Source organism: Pantherophis guttatus, chromosome 6 (assembly GCF_059756535.1).
Source record: "Pantherophis guttatus breed Tessera chromosome 6, ASM5975653v1, whole genome shotgun sequence".
NCBI lineage: Eukaryota > Metazoa > Chordata > Lepidosauria > Squamata > Colubridae > Pantherophis > Pantherophis guttatus.
The window spans coordinates 4,889,930-4,909,717 of NC_142068.1; the positions used below are offsets into that span (position 1 = coordinate 4,889,930).

The window sequence follows — 19,788 nt, forward strand, 5'->3', positions numbered from 1 at the left end:
CGGATGCCTTTCCTGTCACCAATGCGGAGTTTTGTTCAGCAGATATATTCTCATTGATGGCACATAAATATAATAAGTTAATAAAATAAATAAAATAAATTACTTATTATGAATTAATAAAATAAATTACTTATTTATGAATAAATTATGAATTGCCTAAATTTCTTTAATCCGGTGTTTCTCAATCTTGACAACTTGAAGAAGTGTGGACTTCAATTCCCAGAATTCCCCAACCAGAATTCTGGGAATTGAAGTCCACACTTCTTCAAGTTGCCAAGTTCAAGAACTAGAACTTAAAAAGCTCCAGAGCCAAGAGGACAAAGACTATTGATCGGAAATCAATCGGCTGAATTTTAAATTGAAGATTTATACTGAGACCGAGGGCCTGGATGAGGAATGGCAGGAAAAGGAAGATGATCTGATCAGTCAAATTGGTTTTTATGGCTGGCAATTTCTGAATTTTTCTTGCCTTTCAAGCTTTTAACCGGTCAAATTAAATAAGGTTTCTTTTTGTTCCAGGCGTAAAGAAAAATTCGAACTGGGCATACATCCTGCTTTAGTTTAATCTTTTGGCAGCTCAGCTGTGCCAGCTCAGTTGTTTATATTTTTCATTTTTCTATTTTACCTTTCTCTAGGGACACGGTTAAGAGCCTGTAGTACAGTGGACTAAAGCACTGTTATTAACAAATTAACATCTGCTGCTTGCAATTACTACAAATTCGAATCTTGCCAGGCTCAAGGTTGACTCAGCCTTCCATCCTTTCAAAGGTAGGTGAAATGAGGACCCAGATTGTGGGGGCAATAAGCTGACTTTGTATATAAATATACAAAAGTATGAAGGCTATTGCTTAACGCATTGTAAGCCGTCCTGAGTCTCCGGAGAAGGGCGGCATATAAATTAAAGCAAAAAAAAAAAAAGGTTAGGGGGTCACTTCTTATTTTAGCTTCACGACAACCCTGTGAGGTTAGGCCAGGGTGAGAGACAACATTGTACCAAAAGTCACCCAAGCTGGTTGTCTGGATGCAGCTGGACTTGACGTGGGGACGTGTTTTGACTTCCCAATCTAGCCTAGGTAGGTCAGGGATCACTTGGTGGTCTCCCATCCACTAATTAACCAGGCCTAATTCCTAATTTGCAAGGCCCAATAAGTTTCAGCCAGCTGCTGTTCAGGCAGAAAGACTCATCGAGGCCCTTCCATCCACACGACCAGAGACTGGTCTGGGTCAGGAGAACGGGGCCAGGGCTAATAATCAGGGGGAAAAAAAATTCCACTTTTGCAGCAGAGAAACAAGAAAACCTTGGATTGGTTTCGTGGTTAAAGAAAACAATGGCGATTCCCGGAAAGCGAAGGGAAAATCCAAAATGACTCACTCCGATTGCTTTTTGCTAGCTGCATGCTTTTCTTTTCGCAATACACACCCACACACACACAGAGGTAGTCCTCAACCTACGGCCACTGGAGCCTGGCCAATGGAGCCCAGACTTTATGTTGTTAAGTGAGACATTTGTTAAGGGAGTTTTGCCCCGTTTTATGACCTTTCTTGCTTCGGTTCTTAAGTGAATCACTGCACTTGGTAAGTCAGTAACCTGGTTGTTAAGTGAATCTGACTTACCCACTGGAAGGTCGCAAAAGGGTAACGGTCATAAATTACGAACCAGGTTACTAAGCATCTGAATTTTGATCACGTGGCCGTGAGGGATGCTGCGAAGGTCGTAACTGTGGGGAAAAAAAAGTCACTTTTTTCAGTGCTGTTGTAACTTTGAATGGTCACTAAATGAACTCTTGTATAAGTCGAGGACTACTTGTAAACAAAAGTCTTGCGAGTCTTTTCAGAAGTGTAGCTAAAGGAGTACAGGGTGAGGAAGGGAGAAATTGAACAGGCGGCACCAAAGTTTAGCCCCGCAAAGTGACCATTTTTCACACTTACGACTGACACAGCACCCCCCAAGGTCATCCGATTTACATTAGGATGCTTGGCAACTGACTCATATTTATGACGGTTGTAGTGTCCCAGGGTTAAGCGATCCCCCTTTGCGACCTTCGGACAAGCAAAGTCCACGGGGAAGCCAGATTCACTTAACAACCACCGTGTGACTCACTTAATAACGGCGGTGATTCGCTTAAGAAATGTGGCAAGAAAAATCATAAGAGGGGGCAAAACTCACTTTAACAAACATCTCACTTAGCAACATAAACGCTGGGCTCCATTGTGGTCGCAAGTCGAGGACTACCTGTAAGAGGAAATGTTGGTGGGTACATCGCAAGACCCCCACCCCATTTTTTGTAAAAATAAGGGGGGCGGCAAGGATATGAAGCCCACGAGCCGCTTTCCTTAAAAGTTTACAAAGGGGACAGAAAAACTGTTATCACTTTTCACTTCTGCCTTTGCGTTGGACGTCAGGAAGTGTGAAGCAAGAAAGTGAAATGAAAAAAAAAAAAAAAAAGGAAATAGCAGAAGCAGAGATTTCGGCTAAAATCGTCTGGGAAACTTCCTAATGAGATGACATGAAACGTGGGACAAAATAGATCTCTGGTTTGAGAAATATTTAAGCCAGCATTCGGCCCAGTTGCGAATAGGCCACGGACCGGTACTGGGCCACGGCCCACAGGTTGGGGTCCTCTGATTTTAAGGATTCAGACAATCATTGGTCCTCTGGGGTGCCATAGAAGGAACTTACTTAGTCCGTTCAGGGGTTGCTATAGATCAGTGTATTTCAAACTTGGCCCCTTTAAGATGGCGGACTTCCACTCCCAGAATTCCCCAGTCAAACCTGGCCCCTTTAAGATGGCGGACTTCCACTCCCAGAATTCCCCAGTCAAACCTGGCCCCTTTAAGAAGGGTGGACTTCCACTCCCAGAATTCCCCAGTCAAACCTGGCCCCTTTAAGATGGGTGGACTTCAACTCCCAGAATTCCCCAGCCAATCTGATCCCTTTAAAATGGATGGAGTTCCACTCCCAGAATTCCCCAGTCAAACCTGGCCCCTTTAAGAAGGGTGGACTTCCACTCCCAGAATTCCCCAGTCAAACCTGGCCCCTTTAAGATGGGTGGACTTCAACTCCCAGAATTCCCCAGCCAAACCTGGCCCCTTTTAAATGGATGGAGTTCCACTCCCAGAATTCCCCAGCCAAACCTGGCCCCTTTAAAATGGGTGGACTTCAACTCCCAGAATTCCCCAGCCAAACCTGGCCCCTTTTAAATGGATGGAGTTCCACTCCCAGAATTCCCCAGCCAAACCTGGCCCCTTTAAGATGGGTGGAGTTCAACTCCCAGAATTCCCCAGCCAAACCTGGCCCCTTTTAAATGGATGGAGTTCCACTCCCAGAATTCCCCAGCCAAACCTGGCCCCTTTAAAATGGGTGGAGTTCCACTCCCAGAATTCCCCAGTCAAACCTGGCCCCTTTAAGAAGGGTGGACTTCCACTCCCAGAATTCCTCAGCCAAACCTGGCCCCTTTAAGAAGGGTGGACTTCCACTCCCAGAATTCCTCAGCCAAACCTGGCCCCTTTAAAATGGGTGGACTTCAACTCCCAGAATTCCTCAGCCAAACCTGGCCCCTTTTAAATGGATGGAGTTCCACTCCCAGAATTCCCCAGCCAAACCTGGCCCCTTTAAAATGGATGGAGTTCCACTCCCAGAATTCCCCAGCCAAACCTGGCCCCTTTAAGAAGGGTGGACTTCAACTCCCAGAATTCCCCAGCCAAACCTGGCCCCTTTTAAATGGATGGAGTTCCACTCCCAGAATTCCCCAGCCAAACCTGGCCCCTTTAAAATGGGTGGACTTCAACTCCCAGAATTCCTCAGCCAAACCTGGCCCCTTTTAAATGGATGGAGTTCCACTCCCAGAATTCCCCAGTCAAACCTGGCCCCTTTTAAATGGATGGAGTTCCACTCCCAGAATTCCTCAGCCAAACCTGGCCCCTTTAAGATGGATGGAGTTCCACTCCCAGAATTCCCCAGTCAAACCTGGCCCCTTTAAGATGGGTGGACTTCAACTCCCAGAATTCCCCAGTCAAACCTGGCCCCTTTAAGATGGGTGGACTTCAACTCCCAGAATTCCCCAGTCAAACCTGGCCCCTTTAAGATGGATGGAGTTCCACTCCCAGAATTCCCCAGTCAAACCTGGCCCCTTTAAGAAGGGTGGACTTCCACTCCCAGAATTCCCCAGTCAAACCTGGCCCCTTTAAGATGGGTGGACTTCAACTCCCAGAATTCCCCAGTCAAACCTGGCCCCTTTAAGATGGATGGAGTTCCACTCCCAGAATTCCCCAGTCAAACCTGGCCCCTTTAAGATGGGTGGACTTCAACTCCCAGAATTCCCCAGTCAAACCTGGCCCCTTTAAGATGGGTGGACTTCAACTCCCAGAATTCCCCAGCCAAACCTGGCCCCTTTAAGATGGATGGAGTTCCACTCCCAGAATTCCCCAGTCAAACCTGGCCCCTTTAAGAAGGGTGGACTTCCACTCCCAGAATTCCCCAGTCAAACCTGGCCCCTTTAAGATGGGTGGACTTCAACTCCCAGAATTCCTCAGCCAAACCTGGCCCCTTTAAGATGGGTGGAGTTCCACTCCCAGAATTCCCCAGTCAAACCTGGCCCCTTTAAGATGGGTGGAGTTCCACTCCCAGAATTCCCCAGTCAAACCTGGCCCGTTTAAGATGGCGGACTTCAACTCCCAGAATTCCCCAGCCAACCTGGCCCCTTTAAAATGGGTGGACTTCAACTCCCAGGATTCCCCAGCCAAATCTGGCCCCTTTAAGATGGGTGGACTTCCACTCCCAGAATTCCCCAGTCAAACCTGGCCCCTTTAAGATGGGTGGACTTCAACTCCCAGAATTCCCCAGTCAAACCTGGCCCCTTTAAGATGGGTGGACTTCAACTCCCAGAATTCCCCAGTCAAACCTGGCCCCTTTAAGATGGATGGAGTTCCACTCCCAGAATTCCCCAGTCAAACCTGGCCCCTTTAAGATGGGTGGACTTCAACTCCCAGAATTCCCCAGTCAAACCTGGCCCCTTTAAGATGGGTGGACTTCAACTCCCAGAATTCCCCAGCCAAACCTGGCCCCTTTAAGATGGATGGAGTTCCACTCCCAGAATTCCCCAGTCAAACCTGGCCCCTTTAAGAAGGGTGGACTTCCACTCCCAGAATTCCCCAGTCAAACCTGGCCCCTTTAAGATGGGTGGACTTCAACTCCCAGAATTCCTCAGCCAAACCTGGCCCCTTTAAGATGGATGGAGTTCCACTCCCAGAATTCCCCAGTCAAATCTGGCCCCTTTAAGATGGGTGGACTTCAACTCCCAGAATTCCCCAGCCAAACCTGGCCCCTTTAAGATGGATGGAGTTCCACTCCCAGAATTCCCCAGTCAAACCTGGCCCCTTTAAGATGGGTGGACTTCAACTCCCAGAATTCCCCAGCCAAACCTGGCCCCTTTAAGATGGATGGAGTTCCACTCCCAGAATTCCCCAGTCAAACCTGGCCCCTTTAAGATGGGTGGACTTCAACTCCCAGAATTCCCCAGCCAAACCTGGCCCCTTTAAGATGGATGGAGTTCCACTCCCAGAATTCCCCAGTCAAACCTGGCCCCTTTAAGATGGGTGGACTTCAACTCCCAGAATTCCCCAGCCAAACCTGGCCCCTTTAAGATGGATGGAGTTCCACTCCCAGAATTCCCCAGTCAAACCTGGCCCCTTTAAGAAGGGTGGACTTCCACTCCCAGAATTCCCCAGTCAAACCTGGCCCCTTTAAGATGGGTGGACTTCAACTCCCAGAATTCCTCAGCCAAACCTGGCCCCTTTAAGATGGATGGAGTTCCACTCCCAGAATTCCCCAGTCAAACCTGGCCCCTTTAAGATGGGTGGACTTCAACTCCCAGAATTCCCCAGCCAAACCTGGCCCCTTTAAGATGGATGGAGTTCCACTCCCAGAATTCCCCAGTCAAACCTGGCCCCTTTAAGATGGATGGAGTTCCACTCCCAGAATTCCCCAGTCAAACCTGGCCCCTTTAAGATGGGTGGACTTCAACTCCCAGAATTCCCCAGCCAAACCTGGCCCCTTTAAGATGGATGGAGTTCCACTCCCAGAATTCCCCAGTCAAACCTGGCCCCTTTAAGAAGGGTGGACTTCCACTCCCAGAATTCCCCAGTCAAACCTGGCCCCTTTAAGATGGGTGGACTTCAACTCCCAGAATTCCTCAGCCAAACCTGGCCCCTTTAAGATGGATGGAGTTCCACTCCCAGAATTCCCCAGTCAAACCTGGCCCCTTTAAGATGGATGGAGTTCCACTCCCAGAATTCCCCAGTCAAACCTGGCCCCTTTAAGATGGGTGGACTTCAACTCCCAGAATTCCCCAGTCAAACCTGGCCCCTTTAAGATGGGTGGACTTCAACTCCCAGAATTCCCCAGTCAAACCTGGCCCCTTTAAGATGGATGGAGTTCCACTCCCAGAATTCCCCAGTCAAACCTGGCCCCTTTAAGATGGGTGGACTTCAACTCCCAGAATTCCCCAGTCAAACCTGGCCCCATTAAGATGGATGGAGTTCCACTCCCAGAATTCCTCAGCCAAACCTGGCCCCTTTAAGATGGATGGAGTTCCACTCCCAGAATTCCCCAGTCAAACCTGGCCCCTTTAAGAAGGGTGGACTTCCACTCCCAGAATTCCCCAGTCAAACCTGGCCCCTTTAAGATGGGTGGACTTCAACTCCCAGAATTCCCCAGTCAAACCTGGCCCCATTAAGATGGATGGAGTTCCACTCCCAGAATTCCTCAGCCAAACCTGGCCCCTTTAAGATGGATGGAGTTCCACTCCCAGAATTCCCCAGTCAAACCTGGCCCCTTTAAGAAGGGTGGACTTCCACTCCCAGAATTCCCCAGTCAAACCTGGCCCCTTTAAGATGGGTGGACTTCAACTCCCAGAATTCCTCAGCCAAACCTGGCCCCTTTAAGATGGATGGAGTTCCACTCCCAGAATTCCCCAGTCAAACCTGGCCCCTTTAAGATGGATGGAGTTCCACTCCCAGAATTCCCCAGTCAAACCTGGCCCCTTTAAGATGGGTGGACTTCAACTCCCAGAATTCCCCAGTCAAACCTGGCCCCTTTAAGATGGGTGGACTTCAACTCCCAGAATTCCCCAGTCAAACCTGGCCCCTTTAAGATGGATGGAGTTCCACTCCCAGAATTCCCCAGTCAAACCTGGCCCCTTTAAGATGGGTGGACTTCAACTCCCAGAATTCCTCAGCCAAACCTGGCCCCATTAAGATGGATGGAGTTCCACTCCCAGAATTCCTCAGCCAAACCTGGCCCCTTTAAGATGGATGGAGTTCCACTCCCAGAATTCCCCAGTCAAACCTGGCCCCTTTAAGATGGATGGAGTTCCACTCCCAGAATTCCCCAGTCAAACCTGGCCCCTTTAAGATGGGTGGACTTCAACTCCCAGAATTCCCCAGTCAAACCTGGCCCCTTTAAGATGGGTGGACTTCAACTCCCAGAATTCCCCAGTCAAACCTGGCCCCTTTAAGATGGATGGAGTTCCACTCCCAGAATTCCCCAGTCAAACCTGGCCCCTTTAAGATGGGTGGACTTCAACTCCCAGAATTCCCCAGTCAAACCTGGCCCCTTTAAGATGGGTGGACTTCAACTCCCAGAATTCCCCAGCCAAACCTGGCCCCTTTAAGATGGATGGAGTTCCACTCCCAGAATTCCCCAGTCAAACCTGGCCCCTTTAAGAAGGGTGGACTTCCACTCCCAGAATTCCCCAGTCAAACCTGGCCCCTTTAAGATGGGTGGACTTCAACTCCCAGAATTCCTCAGCCAAACCTGGCCCCTTTAAGATGGGTGGAGTTCCACTCCCAGAATTCCCCAGTCAAACCTGGCCCCTTTAAGATGGGTGGAGTTCCACTCCCAGAATTCCCCAGTCAAACCTGGCCCGTTTAAGATGGCGGACTTCAACTCCCAGAATTCCCCAGCCAACCTGGCCCCTTTAAAATGGGTGGACTTCAACTCCCAGGATTCCCCAGCCAAATCTGGCCCCTTTAAGATGGGTGACTTCCACTCCCAGAATTCCCCAGGCAGCTATGTTGGCTGAGGGATTCTGGGAGTTGAAGTCCTCACATCTTAAAGGGGCCACGTTTGAAAAAAACTGATCTAGATGATCTTGAGGATGTCCTCCAAGTCTATGGCCAGGTTGATACGACTCTCTTAGCCCGGCATACAGACAAACAGACTGCACTGGTGTGAACACAGCCAGTTTTCTCTCCCCTTTCTAATTAACAGCTGTCATTTTAGGGGCGAAATGGCACCTTCCATCTTACCCATGTACTTTTTGCTAACTAACAGAGGGGCCCGACTCCATAATCCCTCATCCACGGCTCCCCAATCTGCCCTGCTCCAGAAGTCTGTGGCTTCAAATCCCCCTGACAGTCAGATGATTTCATCAGTTTAAAAGGAAATTTCTCAACAGCCCTGCCCAGATCTGCAATTTCAAGCAAACTGAGTGTTACCAAGAATCTTGGACACATCTAGAGTTGAACTGAGGAGAGAAACTTGCCAAGGTCATCTCTCCTCCAGGAAGTCAAAACAAACAGACTGACAGCTATCACTCTCTTTGCTTCTTCTGTGGATACACACAGTAAGCGTTCACATAACATATTTAAGGCAGGCACTGAATTAACAGGACCTGGTTATTTACGGGACCGCCTACAACCACAAGCAGCCTCCCACCGGCCGGTACGCTCTCACAGAGAGGGGCTCCTCCGGGTGCCGTCAGCTAAACAATGTCGACTGGCGGCCCCCAGGGGGAGGGCCTTCTCTGTGGGGGCACCCACTATCTGGAGCGAGCTCCCCCCAGAGATACGGAGGATCCCGGATCTACGCACTTTCCGCCATGCTCTTAAGATTCTCCTATTCCAGCAAGCCGGCCTGGCCTAATTTTCTCCCGTTTTAAAATTCTTTTAAATCAAAATTTTAATCTGTTTTAAATTATTGGGATTTTTTAATTGTCTTGGGCTAAATTATTTAATCTGGTTTTAATTATGTCTTTTAACTTTTGTATCTATGTATTTTATTTTGTGCCTGTTCACCGCCCTGAGTAGGGCGGTATATAAATCTAATAAAACATAAAACATAAACATAAAACAAACCCATCTCCTAGGTCAGGAGTCAGCAACCTGTGGCTCTGGAGCCTCATGCGGCTCTTTGGGCCCTCTGCTGTGGCTCCCTGTCAGGTGATCCCAACACTGGCTGGCCCCGCCCCTCACCTTCCCCTCCCAGTCACTCCTCACCTGGCCTGAGAAGGTAAGGGCGACGGCGGGGGATGGAGAAGCGGCCAGGGCAGAGACAGAGAAATAGAGAGAGAGGGAGAGAGAAAGGGAGGGAGGGAGAGTGGGGGAAGAGAGGGAGGGGAGAGAGAGATATGTTTTTTTAAAAAAAAAATTGATTTATATGCCGCCCTTCTCCGGAGACTCAGGGCGGCTTACAATGCGTTAAGCAATAGCCTGGTTATTTACGGGACTGCCTGCTGCCGCAAATGGCCTCCCACTGGCCGGTACGCTCTCAGAGAGGGACTCCTCCGGGTGCCGTCGGCCAAACAATGTTGGCTGGCGGTCCCCAGGGGGAGAGCCTTCTCTGTGGGGGCACCTACTATCTGGAACGAGCTCCCCCCAGAGATACGGAGGATCCCGGATCTACGCCCCTTCCGCCGCACTCTCAAGACCTTTTTATTTCACCAGGCTGGTCTGGCCTAACCTCTCCCATTCTCTTTTTAATGTCAATTTTAATGTAAATTTTAATTTGTTCTTAACCTGGGGTTTTAAATTTGTCTTGGGCTAAATTGATTTAATTCGATTTTACTTCTGCTCTTAAATTTTTGTATTCTATGTGTTTTATCCTGTGCCTGTTCACCGCCCTGAGTCCTTCGGGAGTAGGGCGGTATACAAATTAAATAAAATGAAAAAAAAAATAATGAAAAGAGAATTTAAGGAAATAATTGCACTATGTTGTGTGAATTTAAATTTAGGGGTTCAAATTTTAGGGAGGGAAAAGAAAAATTGAATCATATTAGGATGAGAAGTTAAGATGAAGGGTAACGTTGGTTTCTTAAAATTAGAGAGAATAAATACTATGATAAAAATTGAACATATAAAATTGTGTTAAAGATGAACAAAAAATCTGTACAAATTTAAGACCGGGCCAATATTCTGTTCGGAAAAGCTGTATTGTTTGTTTGTTTGTGTGTTTAAAAAATAAAAAAAAACTTTACAAAAAAAAAACTTATGACCACAATTGAGTCCAAAATATCTGTTTTTAACTGAGACAGTTGCTGAGTGAGTTTTGCCCCGTTTTACGACCTTTCTTGCCACGGTTGTTAAGTGAATCTCACTGCAGTTGATAAGTGAGCAACGCAGTTGTTAAGTGAATCCGGCTTCCCCATTGACTTTGCTGGGACACGGCAACAGTCATAAGTATGAACCAATGGCCAAGTGTCTGAATTTTGATCACATGACCCTGGGGGCTGCTACAAAGGTCGTAAGTGTGAAAAAACTGTAACTTTGAACGGTCACTAAATGAACAAGGTTGCACGTTGAGGGACTACCTGTGCACAATGCCCAGGTAGAACCTTGTTGAATTCAGTTTCTTCCTATCAAAAGTGCTCAGAATCACATTTCAAATGAAACAGAAAGTGTAACGGAAAATAAAAACTAGTTGTGCAACGAACAGCGTGACTAAATCATTTACATCATTTACATCAACTTTGTTCCTAATTTATGGTTTTTCATCTGCTGGAAATCACAGCCAGCAGTAATACTTTGCCAATCTTAAAAAAAAACCAAAATTAAGCAATCATAGGAGTTATAGATTAACCCGGAACCACAAAACAACACTCAGAAGGTGGCACAAGCAAATGCAATTTTGTAGAAAACCCCTGTAAATATATGAATTAAAGAATCAAACGACTAGAATGAGACTTCAGAGGGAAGAAAAAGCTGAAAACTCTGCTTAGCTTTATAAATCAGATTTGAAATAAAGAAACCTGAAATTCTCTAATCGGTATGTGTTACGGCCAACCTGTATTACAGGTAATCCTCGATTTACGACCACAATTGAGTCCCAAATGTTTGTTGCTGTTTGTTCAGTGGATTTTGCCCCATTTAGGACCGTCGTAAATATGAACCCGTTGTCAAACGTCTGAGTTTTGATCCTGAGGATGCTGCAAAGGTCCTAAGTCTGAAACACACTTTTTTCCCCATGCCGTCATAACTTCGGTCACTAAACGAACTGTCGTAAGTGGAGGACTACCTGCATTTATTTCAAATAATAAATTTTATTTCTGAGAGGGGAAGAAAACAAGGGGAAAGCCTCTGAAAACAATTCTCCGCTTTTGGTATTTCCCTGGCTATTCCGTGCTCACCTAACTCTTTTCGCAAAAGTTAGAGAAACTTGAGGTTTTTCCAGTGAAAACGGAACAGCTAAGAATGCAAAATTCCAAACTTAGCATCAAGTTGAATTAACTTTCAGCAAATCCTTTGAAGAGGTTGTGTGAGGCTGACGCTGCATTCAGAAAAGGAGAACCTAGAGCCTCTTGAAACCGCGAAAAGAAGGAACAGAAAGCAATCCCAGAGCAAACACGGCCAAATCCACCCCCACAAAAAAACTTTGACAAAAAGTGAAAAAAAAAAACGCAGAGAATTCGACAGAGAAAAAGCCAAAATTCCTAAATCCTTAGACTATCATGTCGTGTGCCGTGTGCAAGCAATACACATTAATCAGCAAAGACTGAAAAGAAGAAGAAGAAAAAAAAGATAATGTTGGCTGAGCAAATTACATCAGAGAGCTCAAGCAAGTGAGCCAAGCTGCAAGCTGACCTTCTAATCAACACCAATGAAAAAAAATTCCATTCCAAAGAATAGAATCTGGAGCTTCCTTCTCCTACTTCCCACACTCCTACTTCTATCTATCTATCTATCTATCTATCTATCTATCTATCTATCTATCTATCTATCATTCTATTTATCTATCTATCTATCCATCCATCTATCCATTCATTCGTTCGTTCATTTTCCATTAAACTATTTTGTTCCATGGGGAGATTTTATTTCTTTGTTTTATTTATTTGCTTATTGTTACCAAGAAATAATTTTTGTTCCATGGGGTGATTTTATTTTTTATTTCACTTATTTTATCTACTTATATCCCGCCTTCATTATTTTTACAAATAAGCCAAGGTGGTGAACATATCCAACGCACCTTCCTCCTATTTTCCCCACAACAACAATCCTGTGAGGTGCGCCCTGCTCTGAGAGAAAGGGACTGGTCCAAAGTCACCCTACCGGATTTCATACCTAAGGCAGAACTAGAACTCACCGTCTCCTGGTGATTGGCCCAAAGTCACCCAGCTGGGACTCGTGCCTAAGGTGGATCTTGAACTCATGATCTCTTGCTTTTTAGCCTTGTGTCTTAACCATTGGACCAAACTGGATCTCTAAGACTTAGGATGTACAGATAGTCCTCGATGTACGACCACATTTGGGACCAGAATTTCTGTTGCTAAGCAAGAGTTGGGTTGTTTTCAGCGCTATTGTAACTTCAAATGGTTGTAAATCAAGGACCTGAGATCATCCTCCTTTGGGTACTGAAGCCTAAAGTAACCTGGGGCCAAACACCCGCCCCCCCCCTCTCTCAGGCCTGCCCACCTCACAGGGTTGTTGTTGTGTGACCGATCACAGGTAGCCCACAACTTACAGTCACAATTCAGCCCAAACTTTCAGTTGCTAAGCCAGGCAGCTGTTAAATGAGTGAATCACAGCAACTTGTTAATTTAGTAACACGGTTGTTAAGTGAAGCTGGCTTCCCCGATTGAGTTTGCTTATCCGAAGGTCGCAAAAGGGGACATTGCAACTGTCATAAATACATAAATACAATTCTCCGAATTTTGATCAAGTGACCACGGAAATGCCCGCTACGGTCGTTAAGTGTGGGAAAAAAAGGTCATAGGTCATTTTTTTCGATGCTGTTGTAACTTCGGTCACTAAATGAACTGGTGTAAATCGAGGACTACCTGTACAATATCCTAATGTCGATCTGACAGACGGGTTTGGGGCTTGTTGTTATTGTTGTTGTTTTGCGATGTAGTGGAATAATGACCCTCACTTAATTACTTGGTTAAGCATTGAGGCATTGTAGAATATGGGTTAATTCAGTAGCCAGGTTAAACATGTTGTGTGAATGAAACCCCAAGCTAGTTGAAAGAATAAGAGTATTTGCATTTGGGGCAAGGGCCGGCTGATTTAAAGGCCCTCTAATATTCGCCAAAGGTATAATTGGAAGGGATCTTGGAGATCATTTAGTCCAGGGGTCTGCAATCTTAAATACTCAAAGAGTCATTTGGACCCGTTTCCTGCAGAAAAAAAACCACCGGGAACCACAAAACCTGGGTGGGCGTGGCCAACTCGATGTCACTCACTTCCACCGGTCACATGACACCCCCTAGCCACGCCTACCCAGCCGGTCATTAGGGCAGAGAACCAGTTGTTAAAAAACACCGGGAACCACAAAATCCTTTTGACATATCTCTCTCTCCCCTCCCTCCCTCTCTCTCCCCCTCTCTCTGTATCTCTCTGTCTCTGCCCTGATCGCTTCTCCATCCCTGGCCGTCGCCCTTACCTTCTCAGGCCAGGTGTGACTGGGAGGGGAGGGCAAGGGGCAGGACCAGCCAGTGGTGGGATCACCTGACAGGGAACCACAGCAGAGGACCCAAAGAGCCACATTTATTTATTTATGTATTTAAATATGTATGTATGTATGTATGTATGTATGTATGTATATATTTATTATATTTCTATACCGCCTTTCTCCCGTAGGACTCAAGGCGGTATACAGTCAAGAAAAATATAGATACACAAACATCATAAAATTGCTAATTAAAATTATTACTTAGTTTGGTCAATTAAATAAAACCCAGAATTAGATAACATTTAAAAAATCATTCACATGTTTGTATGTTTAGCCCCGCCTGTTGGAACATCAGGGTCTTGAGGGCACGGCGGAAAGCACGGAGATCAGGGATATTCCGTATCTCCGGGGGCAGTTCATTCCAAAGGGTTGGAGCCCCCACAGAGAAGGCCCTCCCCCTGGGAGTCGCCAGTCGACATAATTTGACTGACGGTACCCTGAGTAGTCCCTCCCTGCGAGAACGAACTGGTCGGTGGGAGGCTATTGGCGGCAAAAGACGGTCTCGTAGGTACCCAGGTCCTAAGTCATGGAGCGCTTTAAAGGTGATAACTAACACCTTGAATCGCACCCGGAAGACCACCGGGAGCCAGTGCAGCTCGCGTAGGAGAGGTGTTACATGGGCGCAACGAGCTGCGCCCATAATCACCCGCGCGGCTACATTCTGGACCAGTTGGAGCCTCCAGGTGCTTTTCAAGGGGAGCCCCATGTAGTAGTCCAGACGGGAGGTGACTAGGGCATGAGTGACCATGTGCAAGGCGTCCCGATCCAGAAAGGGACGCAACTGGCGGATCAGGCGAACCTGATAAAAGGCACCCCTGATTTAGTCCAACCCCTGGCTGTCTTAAAATTATGTAGCTATTCAGTCAGGCCATTTCAAGAACGAAGTGATTATGTTAATAACCCGAGTTAATTATAAGTCAGTGTGAGACACGGCACCCTGAAGGTAAAATATTACTCAATTCTAAATACGCCACTGTCTGACTTATATCCTGAAAATGGGAAAATTGTACCTAGGAGCAATCCTATCCACTGCCTTCCCGAACAAACATCGTCCGTTTTTGGAAATCTAGCTTCTCAGGGATCGGGGTTTATCCTTTAACTTTCTCTCTGACTTATCTGTTTGCCAAAGGCAGGGAAAATGCTTGGAAAATAAAATTTTGCTGTAAACTGGCTAGAAGCCTGAGTGGTGTAGGAGGCTAATGCCTCCTACTAAGGCAGCATTTAACATCCAGCTGCCTGCAATTACTGCGAGTTCAATTCTCACCAGGCTCAAGGTCGACTCAGCCTTCCATCCTTTCTAAGGTGGGTAAAATGAGCACCCGGTTTGTGGGGGCAATAAACTGACTTTGTATAAAATATACAAAAGTATGAAGGCTATTGATTAACGCATTGTAAGCCGGCCTGAGTCTCCGGAGAAGGGCAGCATATAAAAATAAAATAAAAATAAAAAAATAAAATAAAAATAAATAATTAATTTATTATTAATAATTCCCTTAACCCTCTCAAGCTTAAATCGGAGGATCGGCTGACAATCTTGGCAAGGTTAGCCGCTTTTCCAAAGGCCAAGGATTTTTATTTATTAGCCAGGATTTGGGTGTCGCTTTAATCCTAGACTCCAAGGCCTTTAGGATAATGTTTTTTTTTCCAATCCTGGCCACTTGAAGACCTGTGGACTTCAACTCCCAGAATTCCCCAGCCGGCATTTGTAACTCTACCTCTTTACCGACTTACTTTGATATTCTTTAAAACCACCCTGCCCAACAAACCAGGATGATGTGGCTACCTAGATGGCCAATATCAGAAAGTTCATTCTCGGTTTATCCGAAAACCACTTAGCAAAGGCCAAAGGGTGAATATCTGAATCACCAACTCTTTTATCGCATCCCAGAACTTCCTCTTTCTTTGCAAAGAAACTGGGCTGCATTCACACAACCCACCTAACTTTCCTTCCAGGAAAATCAGGCTGCATTCACATGACACGCTGATTTTTTTTTTCCCCCACTCCAGGATAACCAAGCTGTATTCACATGACAGCTTAACTTTCCTTCCAAGATAACCAGTCCGCACTCACACAACGTGTTTAACTTTTTTTCCAGGATAACCAGGCTGCATTCACACAACATGTTTAACTTTCCTTCCAAGATAACCGAGTGGCATTCACACGAAACGCTCAACTTTCCTTCCAGGAGAACCAGTGAGGGTGAATTCCCACAGCACAATTACGGTTACTTCTACCCCCCCCCCAACCTCCCCAGGATAACCAGGCCGCATTCACACGACCCACTGAATTATTTTTTCCAGCATCACCAAACTGCATTCACACAGATCGCTGAACTGTCCTTCCAAGATAACCAGGCCGCATTCCCACAGTACACTTAACTCCCCCCTCCCCAGGATAACCAAGCCACACCAAAGCTTAATTTTCCTTCCAGGATAACCAGTGAGGGTGCATTCCCACAGCACACTTAACTCCTCTTCCCCCCCCCTCCCCAGGATAACCAAGCCACACCAAAGCTTCACTTTCGCCCCCCAGGATAACCAGGCTGCATTCACACGATTGGGTTATTTTTCCAGCATAACCAAGCTGAATTCACAGGAAACACTTAACTTTCCTTCCAGGATAACCAGGCCACATTCAGATGACCCACTGGGTTATTTTTTTTCCTGCCTAACTAAACTTCATTCACACAAATAGCTGAACTTTCCTTCCAGGAGAACCAGGCTGCATTCACAGACACAATTTAACTTTATTTCCAGGCTGAATTCACAAGAAAGGCTGAACTTTCCTTCCCAAAGATAACCAGGCCGCATTCACACAAAGTGCTTAACTTTGGCCCCCCAGGATCACCAAGCTGTATTCACACGAATTACAACTTTCCTTCCAGGCGAAACCAGGCCGCATTCACACGACATATTTAACTTTCCTTCCAGGACAACCAGGCTTCATTCACACAAAGCGGTTAACTTTTTTCCCCAGGATCACCAAGCTGTGTTCACACGAATACAACGTTCCTTCCAGGAGAACCAACACGCTGAATTGTTTTTCCAGCCTAACCCAGCTGTATTTACAGGACACGTTTTTTACTTTCACAGGCACAAATTAACTTTATTTCCCAGGCTGAATTCACAAGAAACGCTGAACTTTCCTTCCCAAAGAGAACCAGGCCTCATTCACACAACATGTTTAACTTTCCTTCCAGGATAACCAAGCCTCATTCACACAAAGTGCTTAACTTTTGCCCCCAGGATAACCAAGCTGTATTCACATGAATTACAACTTTCCTTCCAGGAGAAACCAGGCCGCATTCACACCACACGTTTAAACTTTATTTCCCAGGCTGCTGAATTCACCAGAAAGGCTGAACTTTCCTTCCAAAAGAGAACCAGGCTCCATTCACACAAAGTGCTTAACTTTTGCCCCTTCCTTCCAGGATAACCAGGCCACATTCACACAGACAGGCTGAATTATTTTTCCAGCCTAACCCAGCTGTATTTACAGGACACGCTTTTTACTTTCACAGACACAATTTAAGTTTATTTCCAGGCTGAATTCACACAACACGCTTTCCTTTTCCTTCCAGGCGAAACCAGGCTGCATTCACACGACACGTTTAAACTTTATTTCCCAGGCTGCTGAATTCACCAGAAAGGCTGAACTTTCCTTCCCAAAGAGAACCAGGCTCCATTCACATACAACACGCCGATTTCTCTCTCCCCCCATCCCCAACACACACCCAGACCCAGGATAACCAACATGCATCATTCCCACGACCCGCTTCAACCAGCGCAACCCGTCCCGCCCTGCCTCGGTCGGTGCCCAGCCGAAAAAAACCCCAAAAAGGAAAACCATCCCCGAGGCTCCCAGGAGTTCCCAAGCGCGCAATTCTGGCTGCCTTTCCAGGCTGGGCTCCCGCTTCCCGGGGTGGAGTGGAGTGGTGGTCGGGGGGCGAGGCGGGCTGGGGTCTCTCTGTCTCTCTCTCCCCGGGACTTTGGCTTTCCTCCCTGGGCTGGGCTGGGCTGGGCTGGGCTCCCTTGCTGGCTCACCCAAGCGGAGGAAAAGCACCACGCTGAACATGGAGAGCAAAGTGGGCACCACGACGCCCAGGAAAGTGGAGAGCTTGCGGGACGTCGGGGCCGCTTCGTCCGGCTCCAGCGACGAGCTGCTGCAAAGCCGGTAAGCCAGCAACGGGCTCCGCTCCGACAGGCCGCCGCCGCTCCGACGGCCGGGCATGATCCCCTCCTCCGCCGCCGCTGGTGCTGCTGCTGCTGGTTGCGCGCACAACGACCGCTCCGATTGCGAACCGGCCTCTCCGCAGCCCGGCCTTTCCCCGGACGCACCGCCCTCCCGGCCAGCCCCGATCCCCGCCTCCTTGTCCCGGCTCAACCCCGAGCGCTTGTCCGGCTGGAGGCAAAAAAAAAAAAGAGCGAAGCACCGGCCGGGTTTGAGCTCTGCCTGGAAAGCCCCGCTCCGTTCAGACGACTCCGGTGGAAGAAGCGAAGTTGCGAAAAGTGGGCGCGTTCCCACGGCAGGCTGGCTGGCTGGGTTGGGCTGCTGGACTGTGAGCCGGGAAGCGAAGCGCAAGGAAGAGTTGGGTGTAGGCAACAATGGGGTTTCCCCCCACAACACCACCACCACCACCAGGGGTGAAATCCAGCGCTACCGGTTCTGACGAACCGGTAGTGGAAATTTTGAGCAGTTGGGAGAACTTGTTTATTTCAGCAAGCCGGGCTGGGTTCAAAATCTTTTAGTTGGGGAATTTGATGGGTAAGGGGTTTTCAATGGGGGGGGGGAAAGCCAAAGATAAATTTAATTTCGTTTTTATAGTATTTTAATGTTTATATTGTATGTTTTTTTTTTTTTTTAATTTTGGCTGTTCACCGCCCCGAGTCTTTCGGGAGAGGGGGCGGTATAAAAAAGAAAGAAAGAAAGAAAGAAAGAAAGAAAGAAAGAAAGAGAAGGAAGGAAGGAAGGAAGGAAGGAAGGAAGGAAGGAAGAAAGAAAGAAAGAAAGAAAGAAAGAAAGAAAGAAAGAAAGAAAGAAAGGAAGGAAGGAAGGAGGGAGGGAGGGAGGGAGGGAGGGAGGGAGGGAGGGAAGAAAGAAGGAAGGAAGGAAGGAAGGAAGGAAGGAAGGAGGGAAGGAAGGAAGAAAGAAGGAAGGAGGAAGGAAGGAAGAAAGAAGGAGGGAGGGAAGAAAGAAAGAAAGAGAAGGAAGGAAGGAAGGAAGAAAGAAAGAAAGAAAGAAAGAAAGAAAGAGAAAGAGAAAGAAAGAAAGAAAGAAAGAAAGAAAGAAAGAAAGAAAGAAAGAAAGAAAGAAAGAAAGAAAGAAAGAAAGAAAGAAGGGAGGGAGGGAGGGAGGGAGGGAGGGAAGAAAGAAGGAAGGAAGGAAGGAAGGAAGGAAGGAAGGAAGGAAGAAGGAAGGAGGGAGGGAAGGAAGGAAGAAAGAAGGAAGGAGGAAGGAAGGAAGAAAGAAGGAGGGAGGGAAGAAAGAAAGAAAGAAAGAGAAGGAAGGAAGGAAGAAAGAAAGAAAGAAAGAAAGAAAGAAAGAAAGAAAGAGAAAGAAAGAAAGAAAGAAAGAAAGAAAGAAAGAAAGAAAGAAAGAAAGAAACCAGCAAATGCCACCTCTGGCTGGCTCCAGAGCAGGGTGGGAATGGAGATTTTGCAATATCCTTCCCCCTGGAGTGGGGAGGGAATGGGGATTTTTGCAGAATCCTTCCTCCTGGAGTGGGGTGGGAATGGGGATTTTGCAATATCCTTCCACCTGGAGTGGGGAGGGAATGGGGATTTTTGCAATATCCTTCCCCCTGGAGTGGGGAGGGAATGGGGATTTTGGGGAATCCTTCCCCTGGAGTGGGGAGGGAATGGGGATTTGGCAATATCCTTCCCCCTGGAGTGGGGAGGGAATGGGGATTTTTGCAGAATCCTTCCCCTGGAGTGGGGTAGGAATGGGGATTTTGCAGAATCCTTCCCCTCCAGTGGGGAGGGAATGGGGATTTTGCAGAATCCTTCCCCTGCCACGCCCACCAAGCCACACCATGCCCACCAAGCCATGCCCACAGAACCAGTAG

At 47.1% G+C, this 19,788-nt stretch overlaps 1 protein-coding gene across 1 annotated transcript in view; it reads right to left on the minus strand.

Moving 5' to 3' along the window:
- Window positions 1-18,227, minus strand: part of LOC117658614 (solute carrier family 12 member 9-like) — a 143,169-nt gene extending 124,942 nt beyond the window's left edge. The window contains exon 1 of the mRNA XM_060684951.2: window positions 17,768-18,227. Coding sequence (XP_060540934.2) covers window positions 17,768-17,954 — 187 coding nt within the window. The 5' untranslated portion in view covers window positions 17,955-18,227. The remainder of the gene's footprint in view (window positions 1-17,767) is intronic.
- Between the last annotated feature and the right edge of the window lie 1,561 nt (window positions 18,228-19,788).